This window comes from Labrus mixtus, chromosome 15 (genome assembly GCF_963584025.1).
Source record: "Labrus mixtus chromosome 15, fLabMix1.1, whole genome shotgun sequence".
NCBI lineage: Eukaryota > Metazoa > Chordata > Actinopteri > Labriformes > Labridae > Labrus > Labrus mixtus.
Genome location: NC_083626.1, coordinates 22,155,460 through 22,181,001, shown reverse-complemented (window position 1 = coordinate 22,181,001; position 25,542 = coordinate 22,155,460). Strand labels below are relative to the sequence as shown.

The following is a 25,542-nucleotide window of genomic DNA, read 5'->3' as shown; positions in this document are numbered from 1 at the left end:
GAACCCATCATACAGGATATATTGGGGCTCAATAAATCTGTACCTAAAAGTCCAGCCACCTCATAAGCCTTCTTCTGTTCTATAGTCTCATAGTTTAGAGCTTCAAAAAAGATGTCTAAGACCAGGAGATTCTCCCTGTAAAGACAAAAAGAACAAACTTTCTGTTAAGCCACACCATTACACACAAAGAAGCAATAGATCTTTGCTTTATAACACCATATCATATAGTTGTATGCAATTATACAGTGTTTATTGATGTAAGTGTCGACTGACATACTCCTCAAAAATAAACTTTTTAAGTCCCCTGCTGTCAACAACCAGTGGAGGTTAGTTTTTTAATCAGACGATGAATCAATACAATAAAACATGTTTGTAATAAAGTTTCAGTAATTGTGAGAGGTTGTATATTATCCTGACATCTGCTCATAATTTATGATGAGTAATAAAACATTTCATCACTTTTGAGCTTCAGTTTCATCTAAATGTGGACTTTGCCCCATTTTAAATGAGCTTTGGTTCGTCAATATTCTTCGACTTGTGTAGCTTTCTTTTTGGCAATAGAGTCACATTAATATTTTTTTCTTTTAAATAGTGTGATGAATTAGAAATGTAATTATTTATGTAATTGTTCTTGCAATTGACAGTTCTCTTATTAAAACAAAAAACTATCTAATGCACTGCAAGTCAGTCAGAAACTTAATTCGTCCACTTCTGCATTTGTATTTTACGTCAAACAAACAATAACAGCCGCTGATGCTCACTTTATGTACTGCTCAGATTTGTTGTATTTCTTTGCGAGATATTTGGCCGAGGCCTTGCTGGGGATCTTGACGAAGGACAGCTCTTTACTGTATCTGGTCATGTTGCACGGCGTCTCACACACACAGAAGTCATTGTCTCTCTCCACCAGGAAATCTGCAGAGAAGAAAACCAGAGCACAGTGTGACCTTTATAACAGATCAGTGCGGCCGTGGCTTTCAGATGTCATGAGATTGTCTGTGAGCGCTTTTGTGTGTGTGTGTGTGTGTGTGTGTGTGTGTCTGTGTGTTGCATCAGTTCCTTGAACAAGCCTTTTCCTTACCCAGAGCTGGGTCAGCACATTCTTTGTACAGCTCGGGGGTGCAGTACGGTGCATCTCCTGCAGTCAAAACAACACACACTCACATTATATACTCTTCTTTGCTTCCCTACTTGAAAAATTGACCCCACAGTCCTTTTTTTGTCACTGCGGCACCATTGTGGTAACTCTGGTTCAACATACAGTAAGAGCAGTTCCCTACCAGGCATGTGCACCATGCGACAGTTGCAGTTGTCCACCAGGTAGCGTGTCTCACAGTCGATGCGACAGGCTGTGATGCTGTAGCTATCAAAGAAGTCCGAGTCCATGGCCGTCACCTTACAGTCTCCCCAGGGTGGGGGGAGATAAATCAGCTGAAACAAACACAGGGTTTATATAATACATCACAGTTAAAGAAGTAGGACAAACACTTTGTAATAAGTGCATCATGTCCTTTAGGTTTACATGACCAAAAGCAGGAGGCTGCCAGGTTAGTTATTCAAGTTTTCAACACCTAAATTAAATTATTTTCTTCTAAATAAGAATGAATTGACAAGTGATTTTACATGTTTTTAAAAGGATATTAATGGTTTCTAATAACTTTTATCTTCTTCTCATACGTTCCATCAGTCTGAGCAGTAATAATCTCCATGTATTCATAAAGTTATTCTCTGAGATGTAGAAAAAAAATCTAAAAACATCTATAATGTTCAAAATAAGTCGAATAGGAAAAAAAAAAACACATCATATTGAATTTGGGAAAATTCCAAATCCCTAGCTTGTGCAGTCAGCCTCAAGTGGACACTGCACTTCTGCATTGGCTTCATTTTTTAAAAGAGGAGTTAGATATACAAACACTTTTCATCTCAGGACAGCAGATCAAAGTAAGTTTTAAACTAATAAAAATAAATTATGACATGCTAAAGTATTTATTTATACATGTTTTTTGTATTATGCAATAAAAGCTACAGCCAGACACAATCATCTAGATACAGCCACATCATTTCTGTAAGAAACAGAGAACACTGCTCCCAACAGTCAGAATTTAGCATTTAAATGTAGATATGAAGACGACGGTTATGTTGCTACTGTCATCCAAATCTAATCAAGCCAAGCCAAGCAAAGGCAAGTGCAATGACGCAGATTTAGCGGACTCTTTTGGTGTTGAACACTAAATTACTAGAAGTTATTGTTTTAACAAACTACCTCAGAATGTTGCTAATGTATGTCAAATTGTGAAGGGAAATAAGAATTCATGGGCTCTGAGAAAATGCATCAAGCACAAAAGTGTTCCATAGATTTCCAGTTTTTTACCCTCTGTTCCTGGCAGGACACAAAAGTCTGAAACCCGGGCGCCACTCCGAACCCGAACTGGTCAATGAAGGAGGGCTCGTCCTGACTGTGGATCTGAACCTTGATTCCAGCTTCAAATGATGTCTCATCTACAGTAGTGAAACAAACATGGGGGTCAATGCCCCACACCTAAATAAATACACACAGAAATCCAGACACTAAAACAAAATGTTTCACACACACACTCACACAAAACACACACCTGCCCAGGCACACTGTCAATGGTGTCTCCCCTCACCTGTTTCTCCCCAGACAGGCAGGTATTCATCCTGCTGAATGTCCAGCATGAGCTCCAGGCCGTTACCCATACCTCCCTTGGTAGTGATGAGCGGAGGGCGTCCATCCTCGCCGGCGTTAAACGTGTAACACTTCCCGTAACGAGTGAAGACCTGGAAGTCAAATGAGAGACATTTTCTTTGACATACACGTGCACGGCTGCAGAACAGAAAAAAAAGACGCTTCTTAACAATGTTTTTCCACTGGGGGTCAGTGTTTGATTCGGTATCCGAGATGTGTGTGAGACTGCGTGTGAATATGTGTGAATAAGAGTAAAAGAGAAACGAGAAGTGTGACGGAAGAGGAAAAACAGAGAGGAAGAGTAAAACAGAGGAGAGGGGACAAGGAGGTCTTCCTGTGCGGTTTTTTGAGTTACACAATCAACCCAGTAACCGAGACCAGCAGACTGATGATTTAACGTTCCTTCGGCGTGCTCTTTATGGCAGTCATAATGGACTTGATGTTACCATGGAGACCAAGCATCCCAGCCTGGAAGAATGTGGCCTTAATTTTTAAAGGAAAGCCAGGACGCAGATGTTAAGATTGAAGCTGTGTATCAACAGAAGCACAAATGACTTGTTTTGAACAGCACAAGTGCATGACAATACAAAAAAAGAAACATACCAATATGGAGCTTTTCTTTGTCAGAGTTTAATATTGCATTAGAGCGTTTGAGTCATACAACCAATGCAGGAGAAGGAGTGAGAGAGTGAGAGAGCAGGGAGGAACAAGGATACAAAGATAATGAGACATAGAAAGACAGAGAGAGAGAGAGAGAGAGAGAGAGAGAGAATGTAGCTGCTGACGCTCGGAGCAGGCTATTGTTCAGCGTTATGGCATAAAATGACATATCTATGATTAGAAGAACAAACCAACCAAGTAATTGTTGAGAAAGAGTTTGGGTCCGGCCAAGGGCAGTTTAAACATTTCAGCCATCTATCAAGAGACTGCTGGTTGAAGAAACAAACATCTATCTGAGAAAGGAAAATAAAAGTCACAAACAATATATGTCCAAACAGTACGACTCAAACTAACAAACAGGGAGTAGCTGTTTCTTTGAAAGGAGATGGCTGTTTCAGGTGTACAAAAGAAGCCAGAATGGTTCTTCAGAACTGCTTGTCAGATGGTAAGTAGCTTTTGGACACCCCCTAAACCACGACACACGTCTTCACGACTGAGAATCCAACACTGTGATTTGCCAGCTGTGTGGAGATGAAGAAGCAGAGAGAGAGTCATGCATTGTGTTTCTCTCTCTTCCTGAAGGTGCAAACAACCATTTTAGTGAGAACCTTATTCAAGGAATTCAATGCTTTTGTTGGTGTGTGTCTGTTTTTAACAATTTTAAACAAATTGTTGGGGCAATAATAGAAATGATCATATAGGGGTGCCGGTAGGCCAGTGGTTAGCTTGCGTGCCTCATGTACAGAGGCTATAGGCCTCAAAGCCGGCAGCCTGGGTTCAAATTTGACCTGTGGCTCCTTTCCCACATGTCGTCCCCCACTCTCTCTCTCCCCACTCCAAAAATAAACCTTAGAGTTCTTACAGTTTTGGAGATAAATCCAAACATGTTTCGTGGACATCTGTGTTCAACAGATGTGCATATCAGAGGAGACTGTCTGAAGATTTGTATGCTGGTAACGCACTAATTATACAACTTTACATTTCTCGCCTCTCTCCCCTCTGCCTTTGAGTGCGGCCTTTAGGGGACGATTATCAACAATTTAGTGTCGTACAAACGACTTTCTATCCAAGCATTAAACCACCATTTGGCACAGTGGTGCTTTAGCTTTATCTCAACAACTACCCGCTAACAGTATAACTGTTCTATCATGCTGTTGTTTATCATCTGTGTTGGACTTGTTAACATGCTTACTTATTTGGACGATGATAATACAAAGTGCAGCCGAAGCTATTAGGAAAAAACACTGAATTTTATGAATGAAAATATTGATGCTGATGCTGGCACAAGATAAAAAACACTTTACAATTCATCTTCTTTGGATCAATAATTTCAGCACATCAGCACATGTAGTGATATATCACAGATTTGGTGAAAACATGAACCTGCTAATGGTGATGAATAAGAAGTGTGAGGATCTTAACTTCTCTGTGGATATGAACATTTGCACCAAATCTCACATTTTATAGATTAGGATATTTCTGTCATTTCTAAACAGCTGGACTGAAGTTGCCAATTGCCACCAATTACACTGAACCATATGGTTAAAAACTCATAATTTAAACATAAACTTTTCATTAATGTTTGATGAACCAGCTTACAGTTTACCTTCACTGAACATCCATGCGCACGCATTGATCACTGACTGTGAAAATCCAGCCGTCCTGAAAGCTCCTCCCATTCTCCTCACGTGGAAGCATAAAATGTGTCAGGTCACACTTGGCTGCACTTTCTGTACTTCATAAATAAATAAATCATTACATAAACATACATCAAAACCATGTGTTGTAACAGTTGCATTATCTCCCCCATTCCCCATTCCCTCCATCGACACACAGAGGTGAGGTGATGACAGGTGACACTCGCTCTCGACCTCTTGTTGAATAGTAGGTATTGTGACGGAGCAGGTGGGAACAATAACATCATATATGTATAATGTCTGCACAGCATGCTCACTGTGGCTGCTTGCATTGTGATGAATGAATAAATGATTGTGCATGCATGAAAAAGGTTTTCTGCAGAAGAACTCATATGGAACATGTCAGAAGATACATGTAGGGACAAAAGAGAAATCCTGACTTCAGGAAGTGAAAGTAACATTTACTTGTTGACTGATGTGTGTACACTGTCCCCCCTATTATAAGGCACTTTAAAAGACAATTATAATTATTTTCCTCCTGGATTTAAAACATTACTGTCTACAGGTTACAATCCTCAGAGTTCTGTGATCAATAGAGATGTCACTCGCACACAATTTCTCTTGTATTGAAAAGCACTCTGCAGAACTCTGCTGTAATTAATCATTATGCACATGATTATGCATATCTGGTTTCAGAGGCACATTAGAATTCGGTAGAATGACTAAAACTCAAACCCATGCACTCTCTGGTCCATTTAGCAAGGTTTTTCAGTTTTACACTCTGCGAGCTGCTAAAAGAAGCCTCAGCAGGGTGAGTTTAATTTACGAGTGCGCTGTTGTTTTATCAGGATGTGTTGACAGACTTTTAAAGCTGTTTCCTTTAAGTGCAAACACACTGGCTGTGAATTTGCTGTTTGCTTAAACACTTAGTTTTTGGGGACATATTCTATTTAACAGACAGCAGCCCTCAGTTATGAGCCCTAAAATATATATACACATGTGTTCCAGCCTTTGTGTAGTTTGTGTGATGAACACTGATCTGACAATGATTTTAGTTGACCTGGAAAAACTGTACTTGGCCGATGAACACACATGAATACACTTGGTGAAAATAAAAAAAAGAGTTAATATTAAAAGGGGCAACATCATCTGGAATGTTCACATTTTAGCAGAGGAATTTAATATGCCAAGATATAATAATGGTCATTAAACACTGGGTACAACTGAGGCTGATAGTTGTCTATGTATGAGATAAAATGGGAAAATTTGGATTTTTGTGTTTTTTCCCCAAAATGACGTACTGCATTCCCTAAAGTCGTGCCACTGGCATGGCTACTCCTCCCTTGCATGATAAGTCAGATAACCCACTTTAAAGCATGAACATCAAGCCAACATGGCAGCATAGACTGCTGTTTGTTTGAGGGTGACTGATTAGAGCCTATAGTCTTTCAGATTCTGTGATCTTGGAGTCTAATGACTTATTTTGCAACACAAAAGGTAAAAATGCTTTAGGATTAAAAGCATCAAAGCCAAAAAATCTCCCCTTCTTCTGTTTGGTTTTAAATGAACAGCCGACTCACAAATCTAAAAACTAGCCTTGCGTGGAGCAGAGGGGCAGTCCAGAGAGAAAATAAACAATAGGCAGGGGATGGAAAGCCAGAGGCACAGTATAGTGTGTGTGTGTGTGTGTGTGTGTGTGTGTGTGTGTGTGTGTGTGTGTGTGTGTGTGTGTGTGTGTGTGTGTGTGTGTGTGTGTGTGTGTGTGTGTGTAATGATGATGCCCTGAACAGAGTCAGCCCCTGACTCACTGGATGTCAAGATCAAATAGTCAAGAGGAGAGCTAAACAGGAATAGGTAGAAGTGAACCGCAGGGCTCCAAAAGGGCGGACAGATAACTCAAAGGTTTCAAACTGTCCCTTTTCTTCTTTGTTAGTTGGAGTGCTAATTAGTCTTCTCACACACCTGACCTTTTTATAATCCCATAATTAGGTTGATATTTTTTTTGGATGGTTGGATGGTTCTTCAGCATGCTGTTGACATGAAGGTAGTCATATAAAAATACAGATTGCATAAGGGCCAATATGAAAACGTTCCTGTTACCATTACCTGTTTGGTAAAAAAAGATTCTTTTTGACTTCTCTAAACTGTTCGTGGCTCTCATTAGTCAAAAAGTCTTGAATAAAATGATGCTTGCATCTCTATCTGATTGTGTGCCGAAGAGACATCAGTATGCTGGTCATGCACTGTCACCGTGACGATGCCGTTATGGTTTATATCTTTTTGCTATAATATAGTAGGTATCATTTTTTAGGCTAGACTTTATTTATCTTCTTAGTTAAGTGTGTCAACATGGTAATATTATCTGATTCATGTAAGGGGGGGGGGATTGGGGGGGAGAGCTATAGAGAGAGGAAATGTGAGTGTGATGGATTGACATGCACCAAACAGCATGAGGATCAGGAGCCGGGCCCACGATCAGTGCAACGAGGACTGTGGCTTTCGTACATGGGGCGCCTGCTCTGTCAACTGTGCTACACCAGCGCACCCTAAACATTTCGTTAATCCGTTAATTTGTCCTATATATAGACACGTTTTACTTGAATTAACCAACATTACTAATCATGTTGGTTCCAGGGTAAAAATCAGAGTCACTAAAGTATTAAGGGATCATCCCCCCCGTGTGTGTCTATAACTGTCTTTACACCATTGACATCAAAATGGAAATACCACTTTAAAGCTAAAAAAAACCCCATAAAAATGTACTAAAATATCTGGACAATGTGGTTGCCAGCAAATCTCCCAGTATGTTCTTTTCATGCGATTTGGGGCCTTTCGAAAGCGAAATAAATATCATCACATTTATGCTTTGAACATTTGGACAGAACAGTAAAGAGGCTGAGCTGTTGCATTTCTTCCTGAAGGTCAAAGTCAGAATAATGAGTGAGAATTGATCATGCAAATGGAGACCATCACATCCAGTGCATTGACTGTTGGATGACACCTTGGGGGCGGTGCAGGCTGTAGGGCAGAGCTGTGTAATGATCACCTAATGGGTTCAGGCGTCCAGTACCTCCTGACGTTAGTGAAAATTAAAGGAGGAAACTGCAGACGGGAGCCCTTAGCCAAACATTTTCAGTGTGTATCAGAAATCAGCTTAAAAGTTTAAATCCAATATTTCTCGGAGAACTTTCATCCGTCACTTAACTGTGTTACCTGCTGCTTTATAGATGAAATATCATAACACCTCCTCCACTTGGGGGAAGTTTCAACCTTCAAATGTGGGATTTTTAAGCTCTTGCTCCCACACAATCAAAATATTTCACCCACCTACATTTCCTTCATTCTCTGTACCTTTCTTCCCTCGCTCCCTTGTGTTTTCCTGAACTGCGATGTTCATCCCCTGTGGACTCCTCTTCATCTCCTGCCGCACTTCCCCACCCACCCTGGCTTCACTTGATGAATATTTCACAGGCCAGTAGAGACAGCCCTCCTCCTCTCTCATCCTTTTCCCAGATAGCGTCCCCGCTCTCAGTACCTATCACCTTCAGAGACGATAGCGTCGGAGAGAGGGGCACCTCAGGAGACCCGGGGACAGCGGGGAGTGTATCACATGAAGAAAAATGGAAGTGTGTATTCACATAAGTTATAAATGCCTCAGAGTGCTGCCTCTGTCTTAAAAAAACAAGACCGTGTTGACCTCGCAGCAGGAAAAAGTGACACTGAGATACAGCAGGTTAAATCAGGCAGGTGTTATGTAAAGAAGGCAACATCCAACAGGTGAGAAGAGGTGAAGAGGTTATTTCTAGCCTGTACTAATACATTATAATGCTCTTCTGTGGTAAAAGAAGAATTGAAATTTTTTTACCGAAGTAAAGTACCTATAAAAATTTAAAAAACCTCCCTTACAAGTTAAAGCCCTTCAAACAAAAACTCACTTTAGCTGAAGAACAGAAATATTAACGTTTAACTTTGGTTTTAAGTACAAAGAAAAACGGGAGTGAATTTAACCACACACAAGGACTTGAGGCAATTACTGATGATTATGTGTTAATTATGTGCTGATAGTCTTTTTGTTTAAGACAGTTAGCTGGAAACTAGATTCTGCATTCGATGGACCAATTAGTTATTCAGCAAATAAATAAATCAAATTCAGAAAACAAAAGGCAGCGGTGTAAACAGTCTGAAAATATCAGAAAGCGGCTTTTCTTATCATTAGATGGACCTGGCACACTGGGATCCGAATCAGCAGGGGATTAAAGAATGACCCTTCTTGTGTAAAACACAAAGAGATTCTCAACCAAACAAACCAAAAACAATTGCTGATAAATGGAGGCAGCAGAGCCTGCAGGGCACTATCTGTCTGAAAACAACTAATTGTTGGTTTAATGCAATCCCTGGTCTCTGTGGTGGTGGGCTTTGCGGTTGCATTTGCGCCACACACTGAGAGGAAATAACTCCCCGAGGGAAGGGTCTCTGTAATTCTTTCAGCTTTGGTCTGCAATAAATGAAGAGAGAGGGGGATTTTTTTTTTTTTTTGTTGAAAGGGCTAAATTAGTGCTGAAAAATGTTATATTCAGTGTAGAAGTGTCTCAGTGAAGAATGGAAATGGTCTTGTGAATTTGGATGGGAGACATAAATGTCTAAGATTTGTCAGTTCACTTTCAATCAGAGCTGTTCAATGTTCTATAGAGGCTCTTGTAGTCAGCAGGCCTCCTCCCACCCTCCCCCGGGTGAGCCAAAGTAGAGTAGACCGAGCTGGTAAATGGCTGCTTGAAGGACTGAGACATTCACTACCAGCCCTTTTAATACGGCACATTTTTATGATATAATTATATAACATTTAACGCGAATACAGTACTTTTAAAGAACTTTCACTGAGCTATAACATTAATTTTAGAATTGTCACCCCCTCTCCTTCCTCTCTCTCCCACCCTTGAGCGGCACCTCGTTATGCAGCACATCCATATGGGATGTTAAAGCCTCCTCTGCTCTGCTGGTTCCCCACAAGTCTCGATCATCACTGTCGCCTACAAATCTCCTGTCGGCCTGTTTGTGCCAGCCAGAACCCACGCTCGCAGACAGCCAGAGAGGACGTCGCAGTGGCAGAAAGCAGCGTGATCACTCCGGTGTGCTACGCCATCGCATCACACACAGATGAGTAAACATCAGGGGGGGTAAACAGCCCCTGGCCCGTCACAGGGGCAGAGGCCTTGCTACAGCTAAGGGCACTTTAAGTGGCAGACAGCGGGGTTAAGTAGGATTAAATCCCCATGTGTCAAGTGTGAAGGCTGCCTGTATCTGTTTATCTGTTTATCTGTTTGTCTACCTATCTGTCTGTCTACAATGAAGTGAAATAACAATTAAGAGATGACTATCAAACACAATCGAGCTCAACTGATGTTATAATGGACATGAAATCTGAACAGGAAGTGCGGCCAAAAAACAGAAATTATGATGAACAGGACCCGATAAATTGGCTCAGCACGGCGTCTCTAAGGTAAAAGGAGCCTGACAGCCTGAGGAAAGTAACTTCTCCTCATCCTCTCTGAGCTCGCCTTCAGGCTGCAGAAGTGCTTCCATGACAACAGCCGAGAGGACATTGTTGGAGTAGCTGGTGTCCATCACATTTTGTTCTTGGTTTTCATTTTTTGCGTTCAGCCAGAATGGTGGGCTGAGCGGACACAATCTTTATACAGAGTACGAAATGCATCAGATATTTCATCAAGGAATTAAAGCTAATGAAAAGTAGCTACAGACGATAGGACAATAAACTAGATCTTGTTTCAGTGCAAAGTCTTTTTCAGGGACCTACATGCACCTGCAGACCCACACACTATAATATAGCTTCTATTTAGATAGTAGCCTCCACTGCTAGAAGTACCTCTTGTTCAGGAGATGGTTTAACAATTTAACAGTCTTGCAGCATCACTTTGTCCCTTCCATGTTTGATATTAAGCATTTAAGGTTGTTTGCACTAGTTTTTTATACGGAGGCCAAGAAGTGCAAACACTTATACTGTACGTAGAAATGGGCTGGATATTCAGAAAATGTTGCTGATTTAAAATACCATACAAACATCTCAAACAAATGCAATGAAGGGAATGTGCTACAAGAAGAAGAAAAGAAAATTTGCAGCGAAAAAAGCCAAAAATGCATTTACAGGAAATGTTGCATGCATCCACAAACAATGCCAATAAGTCAAAAACACACAAACTCAACAACAACAGTAACAGAAAACCCTGCATATCCAGCGATCACAGTGAAAATGCTAGTCCCCCCCAACAGAGATGGGGGGGGGGGACTGAAAAACAACAACTTCCGAAGTAAGACCTGGAGGAGGTGTTGAAATCAGATTTGTGCACCAAATAAATTGAATCTTCTCAAAAGGAAGGAGCAGCAGCTATTCCCTGAGCGCCCTCTGGATGTTTAGGCACCTTACCCTTTAGGAGTGAGTCGCCCTACAGAGGAAACTCATTTCAGCTTCCTGTATCTATAATCTAATTGTCCTTCCTTGAGGGTTTGAACATGGATCAACTGGTAAATCAAAAGCTCGGCCTTCCGGCTCAGCTCCCTCTTCACCACAGTGGTCTGGTAGAATGGTCACATAACTGCTGAGGCTGCGACAAAACCGCCTGCCCTCCTCGCGCTCCATTTCACCCTCGTAAATGAACAAGATGGCCAGATAGGCGACTTGAACTCCTTGACTTGGGACAGCTGTTCAGTCCCAACCTGGAGGGAGCGGTCCTCTATTTCCTGAAAGAGAAGCTTGGCCTTGGATGCACCGTGTCTCAGTATGAAAGCTTTACATTGGACTTAAAACACCACAAATGGTCAAGCCTGTTAGACCCTTCAAAGCATGCTTGACATCCGCTTGAGAACAAGGACAGCATGTAGTGCTACTCCAATAACAAAAGCAATAATGCAATAATGACAGGATCCCATACTCATGTACCCCCCCCCCCCCCACACACACACACACACACACAAGAATCCCAGTGATCATTTTCTTAAGCTTTCTCAAAAGTTCATGACAGATATGTTCAGTAACAAATATTTGATGTATATTGTAGAACGTATATTATCTAAACAAGATTTCTTGTTATCTGTCTGTCTGTGCTATACTTCTGCACTCCTTGCAAACTAACACTCTAAAATATACTCTACAATAGTCCACAAGGGTCTCTTTACATTGTGCCTGAGATATAATGATGAATCATTTAGGGCAATTTAATTTAGCCTTTGTTGCCCGATAATTGTGTGTGTGTCTGTCTGCCAAGGCTGGGACAAAAGGTCAGCTGTGAATTACACATGATAGGCTCTAATAGGTGGTGGTGATATATTCCTGGTTTACAATGGGTATAGTTTGTGTATATAAGTATGTATATACTATATGTAAGTCATTCTATCCATATGACAATGTGAGATCATTTGAATATTTAATCTAGCCTCTTTGTCTCCTCGGTGCATGCCCTATTGTGTGCAATGTAAAACAATGAGCTGTAATCAGCTTCCAGCAGGATGGAGGGAAATACATTAGGGAAAGCCAAAAGGTTGCCAGCAAGCACTTTACCCGACACCTGACACAAGATCACTGATTGCCCCAGAAGGCTCGATAAATTGCATGTTTCACTTAGTAGGTTCATCTCAGCTTTTCTCATAATCTACGCAGACTTAAATCAATAGTATCTTTGACTGATTAATGACAATCTGAATCTTGCTTAAGTTTTAAATGCTTTTTTTTTAATTTTTTTTTTTTACATATTAGTTAAAGTAGAAAAAATAAATTAAAATAAATGCAATTTACAAGAGTCCAACACCACTTTCTTAACAGTGTTGCTAAGGCACAGTGAAGCCATTGTGTTGCATTGTGTATGCAGTGAAAGCTTTTCAGAAGAACACCACATACTGTGGATGCTGAGCAACGGCCAGACTGCTTCCGAGGAAAAAGCCACATGAATAAGTAAAAAAAACCAGTGTGTCCTATGTTGAGATGAGGCCTGTAAGTAAGTATGGACATATGGTAATATGTGAGTGGGTAAAGGTATACATATATGCACAGATGCAACCAATGGGGATAAGCTAAGGGACGATGCGTGACTTACATGCATCTCCATTGCTTTGCAAAACAAACGCATGGTTCATAGTTCAGCTGCACAATGGAGTACTTGAAGATGTATTTTAGGAACCGTTCCATGATTCAACATCTGAGTGGCTGAAAAAAAAAAAGCAGCTGAACTCCTCAGGGGGGATGAGTTGGGACCAGCTCATACAGTAGATCTGCCCCAGGGTGGAAACTGGACAGCAAGTAGAGTCATCGCAGCCAAACATGAGCTTTTGTTTACCGGCCAATTTGATTACTTAGGACTGTATCCCAAGAGGAACGAAGCCATCACCCTCATTAGGAAGAAAAAATCTAAAGAAAGAATCTCTGGAGCATGATCTCCTGCTGGAAAAGAGCACCTTGATGCTCCTCTTACATCATCTGTCATTCATTTTGCTGTTCCCAAAATACATGTGCCACCCAGTGATGGTGGGACGCACCTCAATTAATGACTGAATTCATTACAGGGTCTCCTGTCACTTTTGGTGCAGTTTAGAGGTAGGGCAAACTGTCAGAAGTGGGGGGGGGGGGGGGGGGGCGCCTGCGGCTCTTCCCCTGGAGTGAACCTCCTCCGTGTGACAAATTTCACACTCTGCTGAGAGAAATACGCTGAGGCTTTAGATTTCCCAGCCTGTCACATGCTGTTGCTGAATACCAAGAGATTAATTCATTTCCCAGATGGCGCATGTAAGCAACTCCAACTTCAAAACATGCAGCGTGCACAGCATCACTACCTGCCGCATCTCAAAGTGACAACAAGGGAAGATTCAAGCTGGGGGGTGAGATAACAGACAACATGCACACACACATTCACACACATGCACACACAAACACACACACACATGCGCGTACACACACACGCAAGCACACACACTTAAACATAGGTCAAGATGTTTTCTAAAATATCCTATTTTTTAAATGAATCCTGTATTATAGAAAGCTGTCAAACGGCAACAACTTGTTGGTCAAACTAATTTGAACGACCTTGAGATTTAATTAAATGTATAACAAAAGGCTTAAAGCTCCTGATGTATTTAATGTGAAAACGATTTGACAAAGAGAAAGGGCTTGCCGGTGGAGATTAATCAAAAGAATGAACACCAAATTCTGCAGCTGCTCTACTTTACTTAACAGAGCATTCTTGTGAGTTTCACTCTTTTGTTAAGCTCTTCTGCCCTATAGCGCTGCATGACATCGTCTCATCCACTGCGAACATCACAGTTCTGCATGTTTCCTAAGAAAAGCTCAGGCAGGGTTTTCGTGCTGCACCTCCATTTCTAATATAGCACAAACCTCACCTCAGTTTCACTAGTCAAAGTTAGTTTTCAAGTGTGCAATGGCGTCATGTTTCTTCTTGTGGCCTTTCGTAGGAAAACATCTACTTTACTGCAATTTTCACACACCATCAATGACCACAGGTTGCTTCTTTTTTTTTACTACCTATAGCCTAGTGGGGGGAGGAAGGGGGGGAGTTATGAACCGATCACAGTTATACTGGTCTCTGACTGTACTGTGGTTGATCACCTTGAACTCTACATTAGTGTAGTGTGTCTGTTTCCAGTGTAAAAAGGTCCACAAACCCAATGAACACTTCAGCAAACAGCTGATAAACCGATGGAAATATTGCAGCATTTCAAAACTGGAGGGCCATATATTTCCTTTAGGAGGTGGTGGAGACCAAAACAGAGCAAAATTTGGAGTATTGTCATAACCTGAGTCTAAGTTTTGATCTTTATTTTTCTTTTACGGTAGTTTCCACGGTAAATTAAGTCTTGTTTAAGATTTTACTGTTATTTTATCTTTTAACATTTTGTTGTTTTGATTTAGGTAATTACTGTACATAGTCTTGAAAATTATATTCATAGTAAGTTTTGTTCTTGTTTTCTGTCCATTGTTTGTGAGGTACTTTAGGCTGCTTGTTTGAATGAATGGTGCCGTATAAAAAAGTATAAATAAAATGTTAAAAGTGAGTGAACTTACCTTCATTAGTTACATCTTAATGATTCAATTAATGGTGCTTCCTAACTGTTTGTTGTGTTACAGTTTGCAAAGAGCTTGCCACATTACCGTTAAAGTGGTAATGTAATGTGTTTCTGTTGCCCCAACAAATTTAGTTATTGCAGATATAAATTAACTATCATAACACTTTACTGCAGTTGCAGAATTCATTAAATATCATGCAACTATCTTCCATGTCTCTCATGACTCCTCCATCAAATGAAAAGCAGAGCCATGCTTTTTTTAAAATAAAAGACATCATCATGTTTTTCTTAGAAGCAGAGCTCAGGCAACAGTCAAACTACATTAGGAGAGAGGTTTTCGAATCTTTGGCTGAATGTTTTTAAAGATACATCACTGGTCTACATCTACAAACCCTTTGGCTATAGCTGTGATTTCTTTTTTTTTTTTTTGCTTGGTTAAACTGAATAAAATGTGCTTTACTGTAAAACTTTCAAGAGGAATGAGCCTTCTTTCGGCTACTGTTGTGTACAGTGTTCAAAAGAATCAATCCTTTTTATTTGCCTCCTGCTGTGAGTGTGTTATTGTGGTTGGTTGAATGGGTGTGAGTGTGTGTATGTCAGGAGGGTTTGTGTGTTTACTGTGACAACTCTGAACAAACGCCGAGAAAAAAACACTTAGGTCCCCGCTGTGTCCTGTGAGACAGAAAAGAACAGCAGGCAATGACACAAGCACCACGGTAAACACACACACACACACACACACACACACACACACACACACACACACACACACACACACACACACACACACACAGACACAGACACACACACACACACATTTGTGCTGTAAAGTCCAGCTTTATAAAATGTATCGTTAAAGGAAGAAAGTGGGGATGGATCAGAAAAGCTCTTTCACCTCTCAGCTGGCTGGAGGGGTGTGTCTTTGTCTTTGTTTGATTGACAGCAGCTGGCAGGCTGTGCAGCAGCAGGGGAATGTGAGACATTGTAAACAAACTTGTGCCGCAGCTTTAAGCCACACAGTTACAGTGTTTTGTGAGCAGTGGTATAGCAGGGAAAGAGAGACACATCATCCACGGACAAATTTAATGTTTGAAAGTTACGTAATTGACCTTATATGTTTCAGTGTGTGTTTGTATGTATTCAGTGTATTTTTTGAGGCGCTTATAACGTGCTTGCGTCTGTCAGGACACATCGTGAGGGGGGCCAACATTTCGGCAGCGAGAAACTGCAGCATCTCTGTTTCATTTATTTTTTAAGTCTACATTTTTTTTTTAAGATTTCTTTTTGGGCTTTTTTAAGCCTTTATTTTGGATAGAGTCAGAAAGTGCTTGGAGAATGACATGCCAAAGGTCGGACTCTAACCCAAGCTGCCTGCTACAAAGACAACAGCCTCTGTACATGGGGTGTGCGAACTAACTGCTCGCCCAACAGCACCCCTAAGTCAGTTTAAAAGGAAACTAAAGCTGGTCAGCAAGTGTGTGTTGTTGAAATCTTTTTTTTTTTTTAAAGATTTGATTAGCTGAACTGAAATTAAAAACATACTTGAGGAGATGGACATACAGTAAAGAATTGTTCCATCCATTTTATGAAAAGGAAAAGGGGAGGCTAAATAATGAAACAGAGAAATATAGCTTACATATAATTCACATTGGTCCATTTGGACAACAACACATTTGATTTAGATTGCAGATATGTATTTAGGTAAAGACATGCAATTAAAAAAGAATAAGTTGAATATAGTTTCACTCATACAGGCAGCTGCAACTTCAAACGATGATATGAATCTGAACTGTCAAGTCTCTGTCATACAGACAGTAAAGTCCTGAAGTCATAAAGTAAGTCACAGTAGTTACGACTGGTGACTTACAGCTGGAAACAGCCCTGTTGTTAAAGTCACACTAACAAGACAGTAATAACAACACCGCAGATGTGAGTGCAGTTGTCAAGAGACTGAGTGCAGAATGAAATGGCAGGGCTATCTGGGCCCATTTGCAAAAACATTCAAAAATAATTGGAGTCTGTTGAAATAGGGAAACGCATTTCAAACAATATTTCACGCTACCAGTGAATGAAAAAGGGAGAGCAATTATAAACAGAGGCGTACCAGTCTGTGACAAATGGGTACCAAATTGATTTGCATCTGTAAATGATTAACTTTTATAAATTATTCCTTCAGATTTTTCTCTCCTGAATGGCGTTTATAGATTTCAATTATGTCCTTATCAGTAAGAAAATGTTGATAAAATAAGATTCTTGCTCTGGTTGTTTTCATTTACTGGGAAATGGTTCATTTAGGAAATCTCACTGAGCTTATAGAAGGTGAGTAGAGCTGTTAAAAGATGAGGGTCAGCTATGTGCAGCCTCATAACAGGCTGAGGTTTCCATAGTGACCTAAAAAAAAAGAAAAGGGAATGACGGGAGGTGTTAGTATGAAATTCATTCATCTTGGTAACTTTGTGAAATGTACTATTTAAGTCTGTCTACCACCTGTTAGCACTCCTACTTTTGGGTGTCTGAAGCTGTAACCTTATATGGGTGAAACACCTCAATTGTAGCAGATCTTTATTTGTGTAAGAGCCAAACATATGTTGTCAACAACTGTTTGCTAGACAAAGAGTCTACATCTGTTACGTATACAAATCAGTGTCCTGTCATCGTTATTGTTTTATAGTGATGTACCCAAGTAGAAAGGAATTTGTGGGTTGCACCTTTTAACAGAATATAAGCAGCACTGTGAACACTGTTACTTTGTCAGTCAGCATTTTGTAAGCATGCGTGTTTGGTGAAGTTGTCTGACCTCGGCCGATTAAATGGTGTCGTAATCTACAGTTTGTTTCACGATTTCTTCATTGGATTTATACAGCAGAAACAACCCCCACCTAACAGGAGTTTAACAGCTCATTTAGACAGAGATTCACCATGATCCTTCAACACTAGCCCGACTCCTCTTTTGTGTGCTTCTGTTTTTTTTTTTTTATTATTATCATCAGTTTCTTTTTGTGAGTGAAGATGTTCTCAAATGTTTCCTCCACGGACAGAAAAACAAATAATGCTCTCATCTTCTTTGTCTGGAGGAGAAGCTCAGGTCTGAGGCGCAGATAACGAGAGCCATCATTCAATGCGGTGGCATCTTTTTTTTTTATTATCGAAATACACAACGCAATCAAACGATGATTTGATGAGTGCCTCGCTGCTGCACAAATCAGAGAGAAAGACAAACACGGTGTTTGCTTATTGACATTTAGGAACTGCGCGTTAGACTCCAGCTAAAGTTAGAAGTACACGGGAGCTTTGAATTTACTGCAGCTTTTTAAAGCACCCAAACAGTGAGTGTGTTAATGCCAGCAGCGTGAAAAGTAGCTCAATACTGCTGAGGATTGGATGAGTTCTCTTGAGGGTAGAGGAGGAAGAAGCAGAGGGATTTGGGGAGCGTATTAGCTGCTGTCCATCAGTGATTTTATGGGTCCGGCTGCATATAAACGACTCCCCTCAGCATAGCTTAAACTGCCTCCTTGACTCAAACGTATATCCTAAACTGCTGTTCACTTTTATCACATTGATATTCAGTGAGTGTTCGAGAGCAGCTGTGCACAGTATCCGTGTGCGTCTGAAGCCCATCCTGTGGAGCTGGTCGGGAGCTGGTTTGGCAGGCTGTTTGCAGAAACGAAAGGAAAACCTGAATGTTTCTTATTCAAGAAAAAAGAAAGATCAAAGTTTGAGGGGATTTTCTTCTTCTTTTGACTTCTTCTAGGTGTTTCCTTGAAGCCATAGGTTTCTTTTACACATTAATGATTTACACAGTGTGGTGGCTCACTGGTCACTCAGAGGGTATCTCAATGCATGATGGGATATATTGTAGGTCCTGTCCCTTCAGTGACTTGAATAAGAACAAGCTGGTATTAAAAAAAAAAAAAAAAACAACAAACACAGGATTGTTCTGGAAGTGTTAACCTTGGGTTAAACCCTTTTTTTTATATTTCACAAGTCGATTTAAACACCTTCTCACCTTCTTACCAAGACGTCTTCCCCTGTGTGTGAGAAAGCCTGTTTTGCATGTATGATGTGAAAAAGTTGTTGTTTTGATCGTCTTGTTGCATTTTTGTGATGTTGAACTCCATTTTTACCTTCACAGTGGACTATACAGTTCTGTATTGTAATGCATTTTTTCACCCAAATCACCAACAGTCCCTTTTCTAGAAACCTACCGCCCAGCTCTGCCTCTCACTTGTTTTCTTAAATTATTGAGTCTTTTCAATAAAGAAGACTACACTTCATTTACTAAACAGTATATCTACATTTCTCTGTACGGATGATTTTGACATATTGAGGGAGAAAGGCTGGTACAAAAAAAGTGTTGACGCCTGCCTGGTCTGTTTCATGAGCTACTCGCCTAGAATGGTGGAATCGCTCGCAGCGCAGACGACAGACGGCGGCACTTTTGAACACCTTTTCTCCATCAGTGTGTCAAAATCATCTAAGAAAACGGTGGTACTGTTTAGTAACTTCACTTTATTAAGTGTAGTTATTATTAAAAAGAGTGAATTCAAGACTACAAGGAAGTGGTGAACTGGGCTGAACTGGGCTGAACTGGGCTGAACTGGGCGGTGCATCACTAACGATTTGCTTTGTGCAGTGTATCTGGACCATACTTTCTACTTCTTCACGTGACCATCTTGCCACTGGTTGCAGATTAGTGCTCACTCTGTGGAGGAAACTCAAAACTCTGTCTATGCTTAAATACATTTTAGATTTCACTAATGTGGATTTGGCAACTAGGCGTTGTCTAACATTGAAGATTTAATTCTGGGCAACACTTGAAATGGGAATACAAAATGAGGACAAATACTTCCTTAACCTCAACACGGGCCATTTTGTTATTCTCATTGATGTGGAAAATCACAAGCCTCTTAGATGTCCAGCCAGTCTGACAGAGAGAGAGAGAGAGAGAGAGAGAGAGAAAGGGAGTGAGAGTTATGGTGTTTGGCAAAAGGAGCACATGCACCCTTAGAAAGAGAGAACGAGAGAGAGAGAGAGAGAGAGCGAGAGTTATGGCGTTTGGCAAAGGGAGCACATGCACTCTCTGACAGAGAGAACGAAAGAGAGATAGGGACATGGGACTGACTTCCTATTCAGGAAATGTAGTTAATAAGCTCTCTTCATAACACAGTGTGGCCTTACTCATACAAGCGGTCACAAAGGAAGGGCAAGAATATAGAAAAAAAGCGCAGTGACAGAGATTAATGAATCAATTCTTGATGAAGAGGTGTTAAATCTGTTTTGACTGCTCTTTTAAGACTGCGGGCTACATAATCTCTTTTATTTTAAATCTGTATATAGAAATGAGACAGAGGAGCAATGAGACTGAATAGCTGCAGGAAGAATAACACAAATGGTGCAGCAAAAAAAAAGAAGCTCTAAACTCACGTTGTTGTTCGAAAGATTAATTTGAGCGTACCCTACAGGTGTTACCACCAGATGTATATATAGGAGTAATAGAGAGACTATATCAGACTTTTTTTGTCTCCTCTTTCTTTTCTTCTTTTCCCCAGCGTCTCTCATCCATCCTCCGCCATTTATTATGCATCCTTCCTCCCCTTTCTTCTATCTGAACCCGTGCAGCCCACTTTGGCAGAGTGGAACTCATTTGTCTGTCTTCACATGCTAATAGAACACATAATGAATGCCACTCAGAATTACCTCCACCGGCTGATATCAGTGTATAATTAAAACAACACTGTCCTTAATAAGGTGTCAGAGGTGATAACACGGAGCGCTGATAACTCTTTTAAAGACGCACACGTCACACGTGCACATACACACACATGCACCAAATCAATCCCTCGTTTGCAGGCAACAATAGAGTTATAATGAGCGAGGCCATCAGGCCAAAACTAATTTCTAAATGTGAGGACTAACGCTGTGATTGCTCAGTGGCCTTTTCATAAGTAGGTTATTGTCTTTTGTTATTTACTATTTTAATTAACCTTTTTCCCCCCCATACATAATTGGTCTTACACATAATTTACAATATGCTATGGCAAATCCAAATAATCATAATTTGACTCTACAGGCTTTTTCTTTAATGATTGGTATACAGCTTTAAAAAGAGGTGCACATGACATCTTTGGAAAAGACGGGCGCTCATTAACAACAAACCTACAGAGAATTAAAAAGACTCTTGTCCTTCAGAAGCCTTTTTGTGTGTTTAAGCTCATTGTTTTGGTTTTCTAAAGATTTATTTTTGGGCTTTTTATGCCTTTAATGGAGAGATAGGACAGTGGATAGAGTTGGAAATCAGATGGAACCCGGGCCGCCCGCTTGAGACTACAGCCTCCATACATGGGGCGCACGCACTAACCACTGCGCCACCAGCGCCCCATTGTTTTGGTTTTCTATAGTACAGCTTCCATGTTTGGTTCAGCGCTCTCAAAAAAGTTTTCAAAGCTGCAGTCCCAGAATCCAAGTCCTTGACCTTACTGAACTGTTACAATCTGATGGTCATTACTGGTTTTACTTTGACTGAAAGTCACAAATGACCTTCCAGTTAGATTACACACTATAGTAATTCATACACAGTAATTCTTTGTGCTTTGACACTGAGCCCACAGTGGCGTAATATTGGTGTCCAAGCGTGCCTTTTACACAGCAGTGTGGAATTGCAAACGCAACAGAGGTGGAACGCGAAAACAAACAGCTCAAGCTACAGTCAGACAACCACACAGGATGTTCTGTCCTGCCGGCTCCGCTGATCACAGAGACGGCGTCACCTTTGTTACAAACTCCAATGCTGGCTGCGCAGTAAAAGAACCTCACTCCTGCATTACTCCTGCATTGTGTGTTTTACATTAAGGACGTTAAGGAAGCATAGCAGAGGAATAACCGTCCAGCCTTGAATAGGCAATTTTAAAAAAGGCTTCTATTTCTGTGGTCTGTAATGAGAGCAAACAGAGAGGACTGAGGAGTGTAGAAGGTTTAAGACAGCAGAGTTCACAGCTGAAGTTGTAGCAAATATGGATTTGTCTGGGTAGGAAAAGACATGCAGATGAAACTGCACAGAAACTACTGGAACAGATGCTCACACACTCGATAACCTCCAAATATCGGAGGCATCTTGGGAAGTGTGTGAACTTTCCCGCATCACTTTGCTGACAAACCTCTTGGGCTTTAAAAAGGGAAAGGCTGCTTCACAAGACTTAAAAGACAGAAGCTCTGAGTCGTGAAGGCGGTCAGTTCAAAAAGTAACAGCCTGCAGCAGTCCTCCAGCGTTGTTTTCTGCAGACTGAAAACATATTGCCTGCTCCCTTAATTGAGCGCTTAAGTGTCATTGAGGTGAGAGGTGGGAGACGGCAGCCGGACCTGCGGGGTCCTCAAAGGGGCAGAGACAGCAGCATCTGCCCCACAGTGGAGAGAGGCGACAGGAGGAGCATAACAAGTTTCGTCTTTTTCTTTAAAAAAAAGGTGTGCCCCTGTCAGCCACAGGAGAGAGAGAGAGAGAGAGAGAGAGAGAGAGAGAGAGAGAGACGGGCCTGATAACAGACCTGACAACTCTGGTGACACTTCGACTCCAGCTCAGCTCTGTTTTATCAGAGCAGCAGAATAACACTGACCAGCAGAGAGTAAACAAATAACGGAAAGCCAATTTACTCTTTCAGACACACCTGTCACTCCCTGCTGTGACCACACACACACACACACACACACACACACACACACACACACACACAGACACACACACCGCAGTGACTGATGTTCTCTCCTCTGTGTGGTCGTCTGAACATCACTCATTAAGTGGTAGTGCCTGTTACACCTAATGTCTTTGTGGTGGCCGTATGACTGATGACTTTAATTTCATTCCATTATAAAAAAGAGAAGAGTTGCCTTATATTTCCTGAGCGAGCAGGAGGTCAACAGAGTGACATATTTAATCATCCTGTGATGTGTTTAACATTCACAGACTCTTCCACTCTCCTTTAAGTGATCCCATTCTTCATCTCTGAATCAAACGGGAACTAAATATGTGTCCTCAGGGCCATCGGCTCTTTACAGCTGAGTCTAGCAGCGTGTAGAGTCACAGACTAATGAGCAATATGAGCTCGTTAAAATGTAGGTTGTAGAGACGGAGGAGGAGTGGACTGAACATGGTTTGAGCCTGTTGTTGCAAAATGCTGTGATTTTGAAAGAAACAAAAACACAAACAAAAGCCTATGTCATTAATTCATGAAGAGAAACAGGCAGAACAACAAGAATCATTTGATTACAAACGATCAATAGAAGGGTGCTGGTTTAGGTTTGGCAGGAGAACAAGCACCACAACAGAAATGTTGACTCCAGACCTGATGCACGTCATCCCCTATACTCTCGCCCCTCCCCTGTCTCTCTTCAGCTGTCTTATCGATAAAGGCAAAAGGTTAAAACAAATCTTGAAAAAGTAAGGCATTTGTAAGCTGCAATCCTTCCTTTAAAGGGGAATAGTTGATAAACAAGCAGTGAACATGCCCGTACAAGAAATAAACGCTTACAGAGTTTACACACCAAGACGACGTAATACAAAATATCCATTCAGTTTCAGTCTTTTTCTGGGTCCACTGTTGTAGCTTTGTTTTGTCACCACCATCCCACCACTATGTTATGGTGGGATGGTCTAATTATTTGTCTGCACCCTGCTGCTCTCTTTCAAACTTCTTCTCAGCCTTTTGGCATATTTTTAAACTATTTAGTATTTTTGTCCTATTTCTTCTTCTTGTCCACTTTAATCTAATATTTGATGTGATTGCTTGATAGTCAGAACTGTTAAATGGGACATCAAAACTCTGTTGCATGTCTACAAGAGGTCATAATTCACCCAAAACATTTCACTCGTTTCAAAACGGAGTCGTTGTGTCAGTAATTTGGTCGACGCCGCCAAAATGAAAATTTGTTTTGTCATGGTGTGAGTTGTACTGGTCAAAATGTTTAAGCCCCTTTTCATCATTTTGATGTTTTTGTCTCCATATCAGTGAGTCAATCCTGGAGAAGTTTCTTACATAAAAATCTAATCTGTTTTCCAGACATTTTTGTTGACACTGACTGCTTACTGTTCTATACAATTCTTTTTTTTAACTCTGATGCTGAATACTGCTTTATTCTCTATCATACTGAGCTTTTTAGATTCAGATTTCAACATTAGATCAATGTTTTCTGTACAATACAAAAGTACACATAAAGATCTGTACTTCTGTCTGTATGTAGTAGATCTGTGTGTGATACAACATGTTACAGTTACTAAAGTGTATACAGAAAATTCTCCTTTGGTTTTGCATGTTGAGTCATTTACAGACAATTTGACACCCATGTGTTTCCTAGTTCATCAGTGTCGGCTGGCATCTCTTTTGACAATTTATCACGTCAAACATCCCATGTTATGGATATTTATGGAATATACATGTAAGCTGACCCATTTTGTACGCTGAAGGCACTATTTTTCTTGTGTAAAGTTTTGCTAGGAAGGAGTTATTGTAGAAATTTGAAGACAGTTGTACTTAATCTTTTGCACACATGATGTACCAAACAGTACAATTGACCTGAATTAATGAGAAATTCTAATCTGTTGTGAAAACAAACTAACTGTTCAGAGATTCGAATTAATTATTTGAATAAATTAATTCTGATTTGAGAGTTGAGCTAAAGTAAATGAGAAAAATTCTAATCAGAAGAAATCCCATCGAGAAAAACACATTATTTTTTAAGGACGAGATATCCCGAAGTAGCACATTATCTATTTGTAAAATGATGCATTACTACAAACTTCAAATGGTTTCAAGGTTCTCATGCAGGAGAAAAAGAAAATGCACAGTGCCTACTGTCAGTTCAATTTGTCACTCACTACTCAGTAACTTTTAATTGAATTCTTGAAATGTGCTTCAGCAAACGGAGATATTTCAACATTGTTTTCCCAGGGGATCATTTATAATTGAGCCAAATGAGTGAATTTGAGACACAATTCATATGTATTGAATTATCTCCCTGGCCATTTTGTCCTTTTGTTTCCCCTCTCCTCCTCCCTGTCAGCCTGTAAATGTCTCTCTATCTGTCTCCGAGCTCTCCTGTCAGTCCGCATTGTATTCTGTGCAGTAACCACAGAATGTCATAATGATAATCTTTCAAGAAAGTGCAGCCCGCTGAGCAGCCGAGGTCCCAACAAATCAACAACGCACCACATACACACAAACACAAACACATAAAATTCACGCCATACATCAGCCGCTGAACTGTGGCTCCTGCCTTATGTTGACGCAGACGTGCCGTTATTTCCCGCAGACACATTAAAATGGAAGAACAACAGAAAGAAGACGCCGCCTGAACTCGGGCTGCAGGCCAAGACACAGCCATCGCTGGTTAACTGATTAGCTCGGTAATTGCAGTGGAAATGCCAGTCTGAGGTTGATATAAAAGTGCAAAGGCACATCCAGGAAATAC

At 40.7% G+C, this 25,542-nt stretch overlaps 1 protein-coding gene across 1 annotated transcript in view; it reads right to left on the bottom strand.

Moving 5' to 3' along the window:
- LOC132989900 (acid-sensing ion channel 1-like) overlaps positions 1-25,542 on the bottom strand; it is a 51,369-nt gene that overhangs the window by 1,661 nt on the left and 24,166 nt on the right. The window contains exons 3-8 of the mRNA XM_061057837.1: positions 2,649-2,799; positions 2,372-2,499; positions 1,281-1,431; positions 1,082-1,138; positions 762-915; positions 44-135 (exon numbers count right to left, since the gene is read on the bottom strand). Of these exons, the coding sequence (XP_060913820.1) occupies positions 44-135; positions 762-915; positions 1,082-1,138; positions 1,281-1,431; positions 2,372-2,499; positions 2,649-2,799 (733 nt within the window). The remainder of the gene's footprint in view (positions 1-43; positions 136-761; positions 916-1,081; positions 1,139-1,280; positions 1,432-2,371; positions 2,500-2,648; positions 2,800-25,542) is intronic.